Source organism: Crocodylus siamensis, chromosome 6 (genome assembly GCF_052110815.1).
Source record: "Crocodylus siamensis isolate JL-2025a chromosome 6, ASM5211081v1, whole genome shotgun sequence".
In the NCBI taxonomy this organism is placed as follows: domain Eukaryota; kingdom Metazoa; phylum Chordata; order Crocodylia; family Crocodylidae; genus Crocodylus; species Crocodylus siamensis.
In genome coordinates, this window is record NC_143400.1 from 13,681,353 (window position 1) to 13,696,556 (window position 15,204).

At 49.1% G+C, this 15,204-nt stretch overlaps 1 protein-coding gene across 3 annotated transcripts; it reads left to right on the top strand.

The window, feature by feature from the left end:
• The first annotated feature begins 289 nt into the window (after positions 1–289).
• Positions 290–12,845, top strand: SLC25A44 (solute carrier family 25 member 44). 3 transcript variants are annotated; one of them, XM_090053466.1, is made up of 6 exons: positions 290–349; positions 5,363–5,482; positions 6,107–6,734; positions 7,232–7,354; positions 8,375–8,572; positions 9,473–12,845. In XM_090053466.1, the coding sequence occupies exons 3-6, from the start codon at positions 6,113–6,115 to the stop codon at positions 9,541–9,543; spliced, it is 1,014 nt and encodes a 337-aa protein (XP_089909592.1). In that variant the 5' UTR covers positions 290–349; positions 5,363–5,482; positions 6,107–6,112; the 3' UTR covers positions 9,544–12,845. The 3 variants fall into 3 exon arrangements, 2 of the variants coding, with proteins under 2 accessions (XP_089909592.1, XP_089909593.1); XR_016443154.1 differs by having other exon boundaries at positions 295–349; positions 8,375–8,805; XM_090053467.1 differs by having other exon boundaries at positions 300–349; positions 7,227–7,354.
• Positions 12,846–15,204: the final 2,359 nt, after the last annotated feature.

A 15,204-nucleotide genomic window follows, 5' to 3' on the forward strand; every position in this document is an offset into this window, starting at 1 on the left:
TTAAGAGCCATGAACTCAGGCTCGCCTTCCAAGCCAGTGATACAACACCGAGAAGGGACCGCGGTGTCTGCGCATGCTCCATTCGGTCAACCCCGCCCCGGAGGCGCCATCTTTATCTGGGGCGGAGCCTTTGGTCACCATCTTTGCTGTGGTGAGGAAGCGCGCGGACCCCTGGCCGGCGCGGGCTTCTGCCCGCACTGAACGTGGGGGCGACGCTGCGATGCTGATTGGCCGAACGGCCGAGCCCCGCCCTCGCGCGCTCACTTCCGCCTGGAAGCCTGGCCCGGGCGTGCGGGGGCGCCGCCATGGGGCGGGGAGGGGAGTCGGGGCTGGGGGGCGCCTTCCTCAGGTGAGTGCGGGGAGGGGACTTGTGGGCTGGGATCCAGCTGGGGGAAGGGATTTGGGGCCCAGCTGTGGCGGGGGGCTGGGGTCTATCTCTGGGGTGGGAGGGGCCTGGGGGTCCAGCTGAGGGGGGCGGTGGTATGGAGCGGGGTGCTGGAGTCCAGCTGGGGCAAGGTGGGGAGAGATGAGGTCTGGGGGTCCAGCTGAGGGGCAGGGAGTCTGGGGTCCAGACCCAGCTTGAGGATGGGGCTGGGGAGGTCAGTGGGGCAGGCCCAAAGACAGGCTTTAATGGCAGGGCTCCCCTGGGGAGGAGCCAGGGGGCTCAGCTGGAGCTGCCTGGCTAGGGGGCAGCTGGGAAAGGGAGGTATTTGTGGGCACTGCTGGGGAGAGGCGGTTGGAGGGGAGAGTGGAGGGTGCATCTGAAGAGGAGGTATTGGGTCTGTGCAGGGGGGGCAGTGGTGAGCTGGGGGCAGGAGGGGCAGTTGAGAGAGAGGCCTGGGGGTAATTGTGCGGGGGGAGAGCGGGTTGATGGGAGTACGGCTGCTGGGGTGACGGAAAGGAGCAGCGAGTGAGGAGGTTGCTTTGGGTGCATCTGAAGGTGGCACAGCAAACGCCTCCGGCCAAAACCTGCCAGCTCTGTTTCAGTCGAAGACCCATCTGGATTTCATGCCCTCAAAGCTGCTTTGGACCTATGGATAAAAGGGGTCGAAAAACAGGCAGCAGCTGGGGCTGGTAGAGGCTCCATCTCTGTGGCCCTGGGTGCATTTAGTGCAGTGCTGAGGTGAGAGTTAAAGAGGGACTTGCTCGATTTGCTGCTGGGTCCCCTGGCTTTCCTGCCTGGGAGAGACCTCTCAGGCAGCAGTGCATGGAGCAGCACGGATCCTGGCTTGGCCTATTTCTGGATGCCTCCCAGGTCTTTGAGTCCAGGCATTAGTATGCTGCACAGAAAAGCTCTCCAAGCTGAGAGCAGACAAAAGCCATTGGCCAAAGAGTGGCATTTCAATACAGCAGCAGAAAGACCTTGCTGCAGGGATGGGCCGGCCTGTGCTCAAGGGGAACAGGTTGTTCCTCTTGACTGTTTGAGACGAGGTGGAAAGCCTGCTCTGGCCTCTTCGGTTCGTAGCGGGGTGTTTGCAGCCACTGTCCGAGCACTCAAATGAGAGTTTAGCAATACTGGGGTTATCCCGAGATGGGCGTCTCTTCCTCCCAGGCAATGCAGTAAAGCTTGGGTGGGGGTTTCCAAAGAAAAAGCCCTGCATTTGTCCTCTGAGGTCCCCTTCATGCTTTCCCATCGCACTCTTCCTGGTATGTAAGAAAGGTCTGGGGAAACTGAGGCGCAGAAAGGTGAAATGACTTGTCTGGGGCCACACAGCAGGGCTGCAACAGAGCCAGGAGCAGGAACCCAGGAGTCCTGTTCCCTGACATTTGCTTGTAAACACAAGGCAGAACTATGTTTCCTTCTGTTCTCAGCAAGAGGTGGGAGGTCTCTAAAACACCATTATAAACACCGGCCTAATTTTGTGCAGCTGTAAGGTATGCCTTTTGGCTGCCCCGTCCCCAAAGATTTTGGGGAAAGACAGCTGAGAGCATATGAGTGTAGACTTTCCATGTCCTACCCTGGGAGCTGGAGAGAGGAGTTGTTCAGATCTGAAGGGCCTAGGCAGGATCATTTGGCAATTATTTTTGCCTTTTTTGGGAGTAGTGTCGAAGTTGGAAAGGGGGTGCCTGGTTGGGGGGATGTTTGATGGGATAATTACACTGAGTAGGGCCCTCTAAGTGCTAGATACAATCTTGATCCTGGAAAAGCTCCCCTTGTATTTAATACAGCCAGGATTTCACCTGTAGTTTAAATCAGGGCATAACTGGTGATGTGTTCCTTCTCTTCTCTCTTTCCCCCAAACCTGAGTCCCCTGCCAGAGCTGTGCTTCCATTGCCTGCGAGCCATGGGATTAAAACAGCACTGCCTGCTAGATTTTGGTCCTGAATGGAGGTGTTTATTAATAAGAGATAAAGGAAGTAGCAGTCACTTCTCCCAAATAGCTTGTGGTTTGCTTTGTAAAAACAAAACATTAGAGAACTTGAAACAGTGGACATGCTTCCTGGGGTGTGCATGCTTTTTAATGCTGTGCACAGACCTGGTTTGTTTGCATGGATGTGTTCCCTTCTGGGTGCAGGCATGCGTGCGTGTGGCCTGCCTGGAGGCGCGTGTGGCTGTCGAGTCTAACATGGTATGTGCTATAGCAGGGGTGGCCAACCTGTGGCATAGGCAGTCTTTGTGTGTGGTCTGCAGCAAACCGGGGTGGGATCGGAGAGCATGATGACAGAGAGGGCAGGAACCAGAAAGCAGAGCAGCAAATCAGACAGGGAGCACAAGGAAGGAAGCAGAGCAGCACATCAGGCAGGGAGCACAGGACTGAGAGTAGAATCCAGAGCAACAGATGGGGAGAGGAAGGGGGATTGGAGTGGCACTTGGTGAGGTGTGGGGTTCATTGTGAGGAAGTTCCACGGGTCTAACAGCATTGAGTAGAGCTGTGGATTTCTTTTTATGGAGCATTAAAGTTGGAGGTACCCCCAGCAAAACCCCTCACTGGGGTCAGGGGCTTATCACATATTCCTTTTCCCATACAGCTATCTGTAGCCATGACCTGAGAAAGGGCACCTTGCACCTGAAACCTGGTGTAGAATCTCTCCCAGCTATGCAGCTGGTCCAATAAAAGAGGTTGCCCTGTGACAGCCGTCTGTATAGCGGTCAAAATGCCCCCACATCAATGAGGCGGACACTGAACTTTCCTGGCACAGATTTCATGGTCTAGTTTTGCTATATTATTTACTCTGTTTGGCTATGAAAGTAACTGCGACATTGAGGCAAGGTTTTATATTTGCACTGGGTAAAAGAGAAGTGTTGGGGCTTCCCCGTTGGACTCTTATTTTGTAGATACCATCTGCTCTTTTTGGTTTCATTGCCCATTGCCAGAAGTTGTGACCAGCCCCTAACACTACTGACGCTGGATAAATATTTTGTTGGCTAATAGCAAGCAAATATTTCTCTTCCCTAGCAGAAAAGCCTTTTTTTTTTGCCAGTACTTCCTCATTTCAAAATCCTCTCTGGTGAGTTCCAAAGGGAGAAGCAATTATATAAGCTTTCTCCATGGGGACTCACCCACAGAGTGCACTGTTGGAGCGTGAGATCTGGACTCTTACGCTTTGACACTGGCGTGAAAGAATCCATAAATTAGGGCTTGTCTCTGCTTGAAAAGAAGTTTGGTTTAAGGAAAGGTGTGAATTTGAAGTGTGGCAGCTGCTTCCCAAAGAGCTCTGCATGTTGACACTTACCAGAGAGTCCACAGGTCGAAGGAGGTACTTAGGGATTAGCTAGTTGGTCTTGAATGGCCCTGTGTGTATTCAAGACTTTATGGTTACACAGATTTAAGGCACCTTTATACAGCCAGAACTATGCAAAAGAAGCTTTTTATGTAACTGCGAATCATAAAAACTTGGGCTTCTCCAGTATTTCAGTATTAACACGGCCTTTGTTAAGCTTCTTGGGTGGATACTTCAGGGATCATAGACCATTTGTTAGTACAGGACTTGCATATGTGCTTATGCCTTCCAGAGCTGCTAATGGAGCATCCTCAGCTGTGGGTGGTGTCCTATGCCTTCAGACCAGTACAACTACAACCGACACCCTTGCAAGTTCTTGCACTTCACTGTTGTATAGCCTCAGTTTTGGAGACTGCAGATACCCAGGCACAGGGGGAACCCTTAAAACCAGCAATACCCTGTCATGGAAGGGGGCTGTAACAGCAGCACCCCGGGAGCTGCAGCATCTCATGAATTCCTGTCGAGCTACTGCTGCCTTCTGCAGGTTGCCCCTTCTCATCCTTCAGTGCAGGTTTGAAGCAGGTTTGCATTTTAATTGTATGCAAATCTGTTGCTGCTGATAGGAGGAAACAAACTGAAGGATCTGGCTTGGCTAAAGAAACCAAAGGTGGAGAGAGCAAAGGTGTCCTAGGGAGAGAGCAGGTGCCCTGCTGTTTGACTGGGACACATTCCAAAGCTGCTCTCAGATCTGCTGCATGGGGCATGAGCTCCCCTGGGTTCATGGCCTGCCCAGGTCTGTTATGGTCACTGAACACCTGCAGCAGAGGGGAGTTTGCTGCAGATACTTTATCTCCTACTTTCCTGGCACATGCCCAGAAACTGGAGTCTTAAAGCCAGTGTCTATGGGGAAAGGGCCTGAATCCCTGCCTGCCTGTGTTCCCCAAGTTCTGCCTGCACAGCGACTTTACCGCTCCCAGCAGAGGGAACTGAAACAGCGGAGTTCCCAGGGACCTGGTCCTCTGTCTTCTCTTTGCCCTGGTTAGGTTCAGCAAAGAGTCTCTTTGCTTTGCCTGTGGACCCATTGAAGGTTGTAGCCAACCTCTCCAAAGAGCTCAGCGTGCTCCAGATGGCAGGACTGCAGTTGTGGCATGGTGTGGTGAGCAGGGAAGCAGTAATAAGAGGATGGGTTGTCAGGTGAGGGGATCTGGGCTAGATTGGATTGGCAGTGCCAGCTGTCTCATCCTGCTGCAGGAGATCCTGATGGCCTGTGAAGTGTCTTCCCAGCTCTGAGCCTGGTGACCCACTCTCTGCACACTGCCAAGGCAGACGGATTGCCAGCTGCTGCAGGGTGCTGGTGGCAGGGAGGATTGGCTAGTAATCCCAAGGGCTGATGATCTTTGCTCACCTAAGCTGTAAAGTACAGCCAGCTGCTTCTTCCAGGCTGGGAGCTCCTTGATCTGGGGATCTCCATTAACACTGTCTTCCCAGACATACCTTCCAGGCCCACCTGAATCTCTGCTCTTGTTTCCTCCTCATCTTCCTCCTTTCAGCCCCCTCTCTTCACTTCTCCATGGACTTGTGTTTCCAGGCTCTGTGGGCAAGGGAAGGTGGGAGGGGCAAGGAAAGCAGACGGGTGCGACTTGGGCAGCGAGTGTGGAGACGTGCTCGGAAAACTCATGTCTTGCCCTTTGCTTCGCAGACACCCTGGGACCTGGAGGGCAGGATCTTGGAGGCCAGCAGCAGCTGGAAGCTCAGCATGACCAGGAGGAGGCGACACTGGTTGCCTGTCGGTTCTCCTCCTCTGCAAGTTCACTAGAAGGTAACAGTTGGCACATGCTGTATCCCTGTGCTTACATCTCACTGCACTGCACACAAGTTGGCAGGCTGTGTGAGAGGGAGAAATCCTTGCACAAAGAGGTGAAGTGATGTGCCAAAGTGTCTCCCCTGCTCTGGAGAGCTGGTGTGATATGACCAGCAGGTCCCATCCTGTGCCTGGCATATCAGACCAAGGCTCAGCTCCTGCTCCTGTTACCTGGCAGACCCAGCAATACCTACCCCCAGGGTCCTGCAACATCTTGGATGGAGCAATCATAATGTGGACTCATCTATGCCTGAGGCACGAGTTAGCCAGCTGCACATCTCACCCAATATGTTCCCGTCCCCATCTTCTGCTTTGTGTTGGTCTTTGAATGCCAAACCTTGCCTGCAGGTTGGCTCTTAGCTGATGGTGGCATCCTCAAAACAACATTTTGTTGCCTGGGAATCTAGAACCCTTGTTCCATAGAACCCATCCGTGCCACTGCTTGTAGCAGTGAGTGGTTTCAAGGTGGCTTTCATTCAGTACCTTGGCTAGCTGGAAGGGTCCCAGTAAGGCTGGGCCTGCGTGAGGCAGTCGTGGAGTGGCATATCCCCTGGGCATTCATTTTCCCCCTGTCTGCTGCAGGGAGCCATGCAGGACAAACGAAACATCCAGATCATCGAATGGGAACACCTGGACAAGAAGAAGTTCTATGTGTTCGGCATCTGCATGACCATGATGATCCGGGTGAGCGTTTACCCCTTCACGCTCATCCGCACACGCCTGCAGGTCCAGAAGGGCAAGAGCCTCTACAATGGCACCTTTGACGCCTTCGTCAAGATTTTGCGGACAGAGGGGGCAGCCGGACTGTACCGTGGCTTCCTGGTCAACACCTTCACGCTCATTTCAGGCCAGTGCTATGTGACCACCTACGAGCTCACCCGCAAGTACGTGGCATGCTACAGCAATAGCAACACGGTCAAGTCACTGGTGGCTGGTGGCTCGGCATCACTGGTGGCCCAGAGCATCACAGTGCCCATCGATGTAGTCTCTCAGCACCTCATGATGCAGCGTAAAGACGAGACGATGGGCAGATTCCGTATTCAGAACTCGGACTGTAAGCGGTCCCTTGTCTTTGGCCAGACCAAGGAGGTCATTGTGCAGATCTTCAGGGCCGACGGGTTGAGGGGCTTCTACAGGGGCTACGTGGCCTCTCTTCTCACCTATATTCCTAACAGCGCTGTGTGGTGGCCCTTCTATCACTTCTATGCAGGTAGGTGAAAGAAGATTTTTGCTGTGACATGGGGAGGCGCCATCATGGTATGCTGGGGCCTAAGTTGGATCAGAGCTGCAGCTAGTGACTGGAAAGGGTTTTCTGTATAGCAAGCCACCAGGGATGTCTAATGGTTGAGGGTTCATTCGCTCAGCTGGGCTGCTGCAGGGTGCAAGGTTGGGAATTGGCTGCAGAAGCTAAAGGAAGAGTTGCTTTATTGCTGATCTTTGCAGGAAGCCCATAATATCCTCACTACTTGGTCATGGGAGCAGGACACAGGCCCCATGTCCTTGGATGAAGAGGATCCTACCTTCCTGACAGGGTGGACATGGGATGCTGAGGGACATGTAGCCCCTGTGTGATGGTGATCCCGCCTTTTTTGAGAGGTGCGGGTAGGGAGTGCAGATGCCACATGAAGCTGGTACAGAGCAGTCAGGGATCCATCCATGGCCATGCCTGTGTCCATAACATCCCTCTGCCTCCTGTTCCCAGAACAGCTCTCACGCCTGACGCCAAAGGACTGTCCACACCTCCTCCTCCAAGCCATTTCGGGCCCACTTGCTGCTGCCACAGCTTCCACGCTCACCAACCCAATGGATGTCATCCGGGCTCGTGTACAGGTGAGGGCCTGGCCTGGACTCAAGAGCAGCAGGACTGGGGAATATGTGATGTGGGCCCTGGTACCAGCTCTGCCCCGATCCCTGCCGTCTCAGGGGAATCGCTTAATCGCTTCTCAGTGTCTACAAACATTTAATGCTGGGTGCTTCCATGGGCTGTGACACATTTAGGGGTCTTAGCCTTCCTCTCCATGCCTCACTCTCCCTAATCAGTGTATCACTGTAACTGTTCACTTGAGGGAATGTGGCCTTTTAAGGCAGCTGGACTTAATCTTGCCTGTGACTAATCAGATACTTCCCTGGTGATGAGATTAAAGATCAACAACCAGCTTAGTGGGATGGGGATCACAGAGGAGCCTGAAACTAAGGGGGAAGCTCGGGTCATTGTGTCAGCCCTTGCCTCCCCAGCAAGAGAAGCTGTGGGACAGACAGAGTCATAGTGCCAGGCCTGGATGGGCATATTTGCAGTGCAAGCAGCAGAAGGCAGTTGTGAGGCTGGAGGAGGAACAGGAGGTCCAGCGTGGTGCACTGGTCTTGTTGGCTGCTGCACCCTGCATGTCTGAACAGCAACAGTGCCCATCATGGTAGGGCATGAAATCCAGGGGCTGGGAACTCCACTGATGTACAGGCTGCAGAGCTGGGTGACCAGCTGTTGCTTGAGAGTAGGGAACCTGAGGCAGGGACTGATGCAGTATTTGGAGGAAACCCCATCAAGGCCTTTTAGGTTCCTTCCTGGTTCCTCTAGCTGGCTCTTGCTCCTCAGAGCCAGGACACCAGGCCAGATGGCTCGCTAGTCTGCTCTGGCTTGCTAGTTCCTCTGTTTTTGCATCATGCAAAAACCAAACAGCACCTGGATGTTGAGGCAGGGATGAGGGTAGGGCAGGACTGTGTCACTGGTGTTGCAAAGTAACCTCTTAGTGAGTTGTGCTTGGAGCTGCTGTCCCTGACACTGCTCGAGTATCCTGCTGGAGCGGCCTTTCCACACAGCTCTCTCTCCTAACCATCTCCTTCTGGGCTTTGCAGGTGGAAGGCAAAAGCTCCATCATCCTCACGTTCAAGCAGCTTATGGCAGAGGAAGGCCCCTGGGGCCTGACCAAAGGCCTCTCTGCCCGCATCATCTCAGCTACCCCTTCCACCATCGTCATTGTGGTAGGCTACGAAACGCTGAAGAAGCTAAGTCTCCGCCCAGAGTTCATGGACTCAAGACACTGGTAGCAAACGGTGAGGGAGAAACCTTACAAACCCCATGTCTTTTGGGCCATTTTCACGGTTGAAAGCTCATTGGAGGCACAGCCAGGTCTTGATTGCAGGCTTGTCCAGGCTTCGCGCCAGAAGATGGAAGCGTCTGTCTCTTCAGATTTGGCCACCAATCCAACCTACTGCTGTGAGTTCTGGCTCCAGAATGCAGCATCTTTGGCCTGTGATGATTCATTCCCAAGCACCCAAGTGTGCAAGTAAGCCTGACCCATTTCCGAGCCCCTATTTTTAAATTAAAGACTCTTGGGTTTCAAACAATGACAAAGTTTTAGTCTTTATGTGGATTTTAATCTTTGCCAAATGTCTCAGCAGGGCGAATTCCAGCAAACTCTACCAGGGCCCCCATTGGAAAGTGTGCTAATAGCATTGGTTTTGATAGAGGGGAATTGGAAAAATCTGTAATCTATTACTTTGTTTCTATAAAATACGAGAAAAGCTGTCCAGACACCCACATTTTTCCTGTACCAGATGGGGGAGGAGTGTAGCAGAAGCCTGGCACGGTCTCAGAAGCCGTGCCGACCACGTTCTGAATAGATCTGTACATAATTATCTTTTTTTTGTATATTCTTGGAATCGGTTTCACTTCCTCGCTCTTCTTCCAAATGTCTGACTAGTAGCTGTTGATGCGTACTAGAGTTAAGTATCATTTGAGTTGGCTTTTCATTATAGCCCATGGCAATTATGACACCTACTGCAGATTTTAATCAGCTATATATATTTCTTTTATTTCTGAGTGGGAAGTCTTGTTTATTGAAGGGACTGCCAGGTTTTTCTGTGGCCTTGTAAATTGTGAGTGTAAATATTCGATGTCCTATGGAAACGGCTGCTGTTGTCATCGTCTCCCCGCCCCTGCTCCCCTTGCAGCATCTTCAGAGACAAACCAATCCAGAGTCTGGTGGGAACGTCTGAGCATGGCTGGGACTGGATTGAGCTGAAGCAAAATGAGAGGAAGACGTGTGCTGCTGCCACCCCACCCCATGTAGGCTGGATAGACATGCACGTTCTGGCTCCTTGAGACTAAATAGTTCTGTGCAGGTGATCAGAGGGATGGAGAATTTCTTCTTGCTGTAAGGAGACTTCTTTCAAGCTGGGACTCCTCCCCTCCCTCCTGATCAAGCTGGAAAGCAGAGTCCCACAGTTGGCGCCTTGGATTCTGCTGCATTGGTCACATTACTCCAGGTTCGTGCCTCATGACAGGGTGGAAGCCAAGCCAGAAGCATTGCTGGCCCCAGCTTGTCATAAGAACCAGGGGTGGGTAAGATTGAGTCTGTTGCTTCTAAGCAGTTGCTTCCAGGTGGTTGGTGTGTCTATTTAGGGCTGATACCTGGCTTCCTGTTGTAGGTATCACTCCCTTAATAGAGTATTCAGTCTTGACCTCTGCTGATGGGCTCTCCTCTCACTCCAGCTCTGCTGGTCTTATGGCCCCTATAGTACGGGCTTCTCAGAGGCCCCAAACCTCTGCTATTTAACATCTGCTGCAATGAAGACAGTACAGTCGACTCTGGGGTGCAACACAAATCACCTTCCCCACAAAACATGAGTAAATCACTTAATCTTCACATTCCAGGTCTCCTTGGGGGGTGATCTGAGGTTAAAACCATCACTGCAAAGGTGCTAAGACATCATACACTTGGTTATCAAACTAAGACTGAGCAGGAAGAGATGCTACAGGTAAAAAATGTGCCTGGAGGTGACTAGCTGGTACAGTCCAACATCTTGTCTTGCCTCTATCCTCTTGTGGGATCTGTGCAGGAATACAAAATGTAGAACTCCCTTCAGCATACTCCCATCCTTGATCTGGTGCAAGAGCCCTTAAAAGGATGGACAAAGTGGGTTTCCACACAAACTTTTGGGGTGCAGGGGCATGGTTGAAATGGTAAACCAGGAAAAAGAAAGAGATTCAAACTTCTTGGGCTTCTCACCCTCAAGTCCTGGAGCAGATATCAGGGGGAAAAGGAGCTTCTGTGTGTGTATACTTCCAAACATGATATGAAGTACGTACGCCTAACAGTTATATAGATGAATATTGTTTGTTATGTTTTGTTAGCCTCAGCACTTTGGTAAGTGCAAAATGAAATGACATCCCAAAAGAAACGAACCATCCTTCATTGGAAAACAGGTTTTCCTAACTCAGGCAGGTAACTTGTGGTTTCTAATGGGTAAGTCTTGAAATCTCAGGAGCTGTGTTGCTCTCGGTAACTCTCCTTGTTCTAATAATTGAACGGTGCACTGCATAATTGATCTAACCGAACATTGTGTGTTGCGGCTGCTAGAAATTTTATCCTAAAGGGACTGAAGAGCATGAGCCAACTGGCCAGAAATCTCCCTTCAGAGGCCCTCACAGTAGCTGTTGCTGAAATCAAGGAAAGATGGAATTTAGCCGTAAGGAACTACATTTTGCACTCTACCATTTTTTGAGCCTGAACCTTTTCCAGGCAGGCCAGAGAAGCTGGTAACACTGCTACAAAGAACTGGGCTCTTTAAATGAGAGATTTCACACCTGAGCCACTGGGACAAACCTGCTGAAAGCATCATGTGCTTCATAGGAGCCCTTCTCAGTTTGATTTTTGCTGTTGTTGTTGTTTTGTGTTTTTCCTCCTTGCTAAAAGATATTTGTGTTTGAAACCTGCTTTGCTCCAGAAGAGCTGATTCTGCCATGACGGTGCTAATCCTGTCTTTTGGATGCTGCACATGGTTCAGTGTGGGACAGTCTCAAGCCTTGATCTGCAGGAGGAGATGGGATACTGGGATCTGGGGACACTTACCTGCCAGGAGGAAGGATAAGAAGCTTCTTCATTTTTAAGGGACACTGTCACTTTTCAGTAAATGAGATGAGAGCACCCACAGTCCTTTATATAATTAAAACCCAAAACTCTTAAGGAATGCATTTTGTTTGGAACTTCATCAGTTACAATATGAATTCTGAGCACTCTACTTCCTCTTGGGTCTTTTGCCAATCTCCATGGTCTCACAGGTGCACTTTCTTCTTTGAAGATGTTGCTTTCCCACAGTATGCCAGCTGAGAAACTGACGCAGCAAAAAGGATTGTGTGTAATATTAAACACACTGAAAAAAATATTAGTGCCATGTGTAGCACCCAGAAGTGACTTGACCCTCTCTTCTGAAACAGACTTGATCTCAAGTGAGTGGTGCCCCTCCACAGTGCCATCCAGTTGAACTGGCCGGGATTTAACTCCTACAAAGGGCAGAATAGCTTTAGCTTTGCAGAAAAACCTGATTAATCTCTGTTTCCTGGAGTCCAACAGGCAGCTCCTCCAATCTCTCTTGTGCCCACCTCAGATTATTCCTCCTCCCCACGTCCTTCAGACTTAATTGATCACTTTTATTTAATGACCAAGCCTAATTCTAGTTCATTCGGTCTTTTAAGATCTGACTCAGGTGGGGGCTTACCCCAGGGGTTTCCCAGTAGAATAGACAGTATCTTCTATTCGTCAACCCTTCTGCTTGTGGCTAGATCATTCTTTGCTGTCACAGCAGATAAATCGCAAGGGAATTGAAGCACCTTTTATTTATATTGGTTAATTTTTTTATTTTTTTTATGGTTCTGCTCCAGTGTCCCCTGGAACAAATCTGTTCTTCACCTGCTGTGACCATTTGCAGTGGTACGGTATCTTCCTTCCTTGAAGTTTGCTTATCTGTTATAGGATATTTTCAAATTAGTCTCGTGACCTCTCTCCTTCCAGTCTTTCTGATATGCTGCTGATTTTAACATGCAGTAGATGATTCCCCTTCTGGTATCTGGTGAGCAAGTGTAATTGTTTCCTGATGAGATCTGTGCATGTCTTAACCCCAAGTGCAAACACCTATAGGTAACTTCATAAGCATTTAGGCCTGAGAAGATGGCACACTTCTGTCTTTGAAAATATCGGGGTGCCATCTGAACCTTCTCATACCTAAATACTGGTGTGTAAGAAGAAATCTGGGAAATGGGTCTTTGCAACGCTTCCATTGTTTCAAAATAATTGCTATGCTGGAATCAAGGGTCTCCATGAGATGGCCTTTTGGAATGGGGTGTGGGGAGCGGAAAAGGTCTGTAAGCTATAATGTCTCGACTAGCCTGCCTGCGTCCATCGCAGTGGGAGTACAGAACAATATGACTTGGTGCCTGCTCTGCAATTTGATACTGAGTGAATGTATTGTGTATATTAAACAGGTTTCACTGTTTGCACTGTAACAAGTCTTGGAAGTCTAATTAAAGTTTTTATTATTTATTTCACCCTCTCCTCATGCACAGTGCTTGGTTCAGTAGTTTAAATGTTGGCATGCTTGCAAGGCAACTTTATCCAGCATGATTTGGTGTAACAAAGTATTCCATGCTTATAGCAGAGGAAAAATGTATGAGAAGTGGAAGGTGGCCTGATTACTTCAGTGTCTTAGGCTAGTATAAAGCTCCACTGAATTTAGCTTTACACTCTTGAGTATAAACCTAGTGTTGTCTTAAATACTGGGACAATATTTCCTTCTTGCCTGATGGCTTCAGTTGGACTGTCACCTAGAACGGTGCCTGCTCCACGTTGCTTCCCATCTTTGCAGAGATAGCCCGTGGTGTTGCATTTTGATTGCTCCTTCCACTTCATATTCTGCTCTAGGCTGTTCTTTCCCAGCATCTGAGCAAGTGAACTTGGGTTCAGGAAAGCTTGTGCTTCGAATGTATTATCAAGTCAGAAGGCAGGGTAGATATATATCCACTGCAGAGCAACTAAATAAGATTACATCCAGAAATACACACACAGCATAGAGTACAGACTTCCTGTACTCTCCCAAGAGAGAGAAGAGCCTTCACCTTGAATTTCCTGCCTCTAGCACAGTCCTGGTGGATTATGACAATATCAAGACAAAAGGCAGTGTAGACATGGCATCCTTATCAACTAGCTAAGTAAGGAGGGGGGGTGTGTGTGTAATATGATATTTATATATTGTGTGTGTATGTGATATATATTATATAATGTGTGTGCGCACACACACCTCCCCTATGATTGACTAAATGTATAAATGTGATTTTGTTGTATGTATAAATATGGGTAACTCTCATTTAGTCTATATATAAAATATGATCAGATGCTTCTTAGGTTTGCATTTAGGGGGGAATGGTGTGTGTGGTGGAGGGTGGTGTAAAAATAATCCAGAGGCAGCTCAGTGATGCAGAATAGACTGGTTTGTATGTTAATTTGGAGGAGAGGAGCAGGGTGGGGTTCCTAGGATCATAGGAAAGTTGGACTGGAAGAGATGGTAGGTCATCTAGGCCAGGCCCCTGCTCGAGGTAGGGTTGTCTCTGACTTGGCTATCACAGCCCAGTGCCTTGTCCAGCCTGCTCTTGCAGGGTCATAGAATCATAGACAGTGCAGGTAGGAAGGGGCCTCAGGAGGTCACATCTAATCTAACCTCCATCAATGCAGCAGGAGCCATTTATTGCAGCAAGGCAACCAGAGAGAGAGAGAGAATGTGGTATATATTATGGGGGAGGATGTACACACACACAGACTAAATATATAAATGAAATTTCTATATACACTTGTATGAATAAGTATGTACAAATCTCATTTAGCCTGTGTAATATGATCAGATGTTTCTTTAGCTGGCCTGTGTGAGTGGGTAGGTGGGTGTGTGTAAATTGTATTTAGTTAGTCTATAAGGGTGCATGTCTACCTGCCTTCTGATTTGATATCAGGTTGATATGGCTACAACCTGGATACCATCTGACCTGATAGCGTCATAATCCATAGTGGCTGTGCCAGAAGCAGAAAATTCCAGGTGAAGGTTTCTCTCTCTCTCACAAGAACAGAGCATGGGCTTTGTTTACCCCATGTGCATATATAGATGTAGTCTTAAGTAGTTCATTCTCATTTATTTCCTGCTTATTGATTTATATACTTATTCATAAGTTAAGATTTACTTTGATATAACTCTTATTGCATTGGTCTGTGGGGTGCACAGGTTGATGCTGTTGTAATGACCTACTGCAGCAATGCTGGAGGCAGGAAATCAGAGGGGAAGGCTAATTATTGCTGGGTCTTAAATATGAAATTATTGTATTGGAAGTTCAAAATTATCGTATTTGCTGAAAAACTATTATACACTGAAAAACTATACAAGTAAATATGCAAATGCATCTTGTGGTAAAGTAGGCAGAGGCTGGTGGAAGCAGGAAAGCCAGTCAATGTAAATTGAGGTGGTCTGCAGGTGAGAGACAGGTGGGTTGGTTGGGAGGGGATGGGGGATGAATGTAACTAGCCAAAGGATGAGACACAAGGCCAAGGGGAGAAGGGAATGAGAATCGCTGGTAAAAAGTGGAAGGTTTGCCTGTTTCAGGGATGTATTTGGTAGCCGTGTTGGTCTGAGACAAAAAATGCAAAACTCTAGAACTCTTGGTTCAGAGATGATACCTTTTATTAAACCAGCTAAACCATCACAAAAAAATTATCTTTTTCTGCAAGCTTTCAGGCATGTGCCCTTCCTCAGGCTCGAGGAAAATTAAAGATGGTAAGAAGTCCCGGGTTATATGTCATAAAGCCAATGTCTCTATTTAGTGCGTGACCTTTTTTTGTATCCAAGCAGGTTGATGAAGTGAAGTTTGT

Excerpts from the sequence above, each read along its gene's own strand:
- SLC25A44 (XM_090053466.1), top strand. The coding sequence starts at position 6,113 with ATGCAGGACAAACGAAACATCCAGATCATCGAATGGGAACACCTGGAC. Across the intron at positions 6,735-7,231 it reads CTTCTATCACTTCTATGCAG|CTCTCACGCCTGACGCCAAA; the intron begins GTAGGTGAAAGA and ends TTCCCAGAACAG. Across the intron at positions 7,355-8,374 it reads TCATCCGGGCTCGTGTACAG|GTGGAAGGCAAAAGCTCCAT; the intron begins GTGAGGGCCTGG and ends TGGGCTTTGCAG.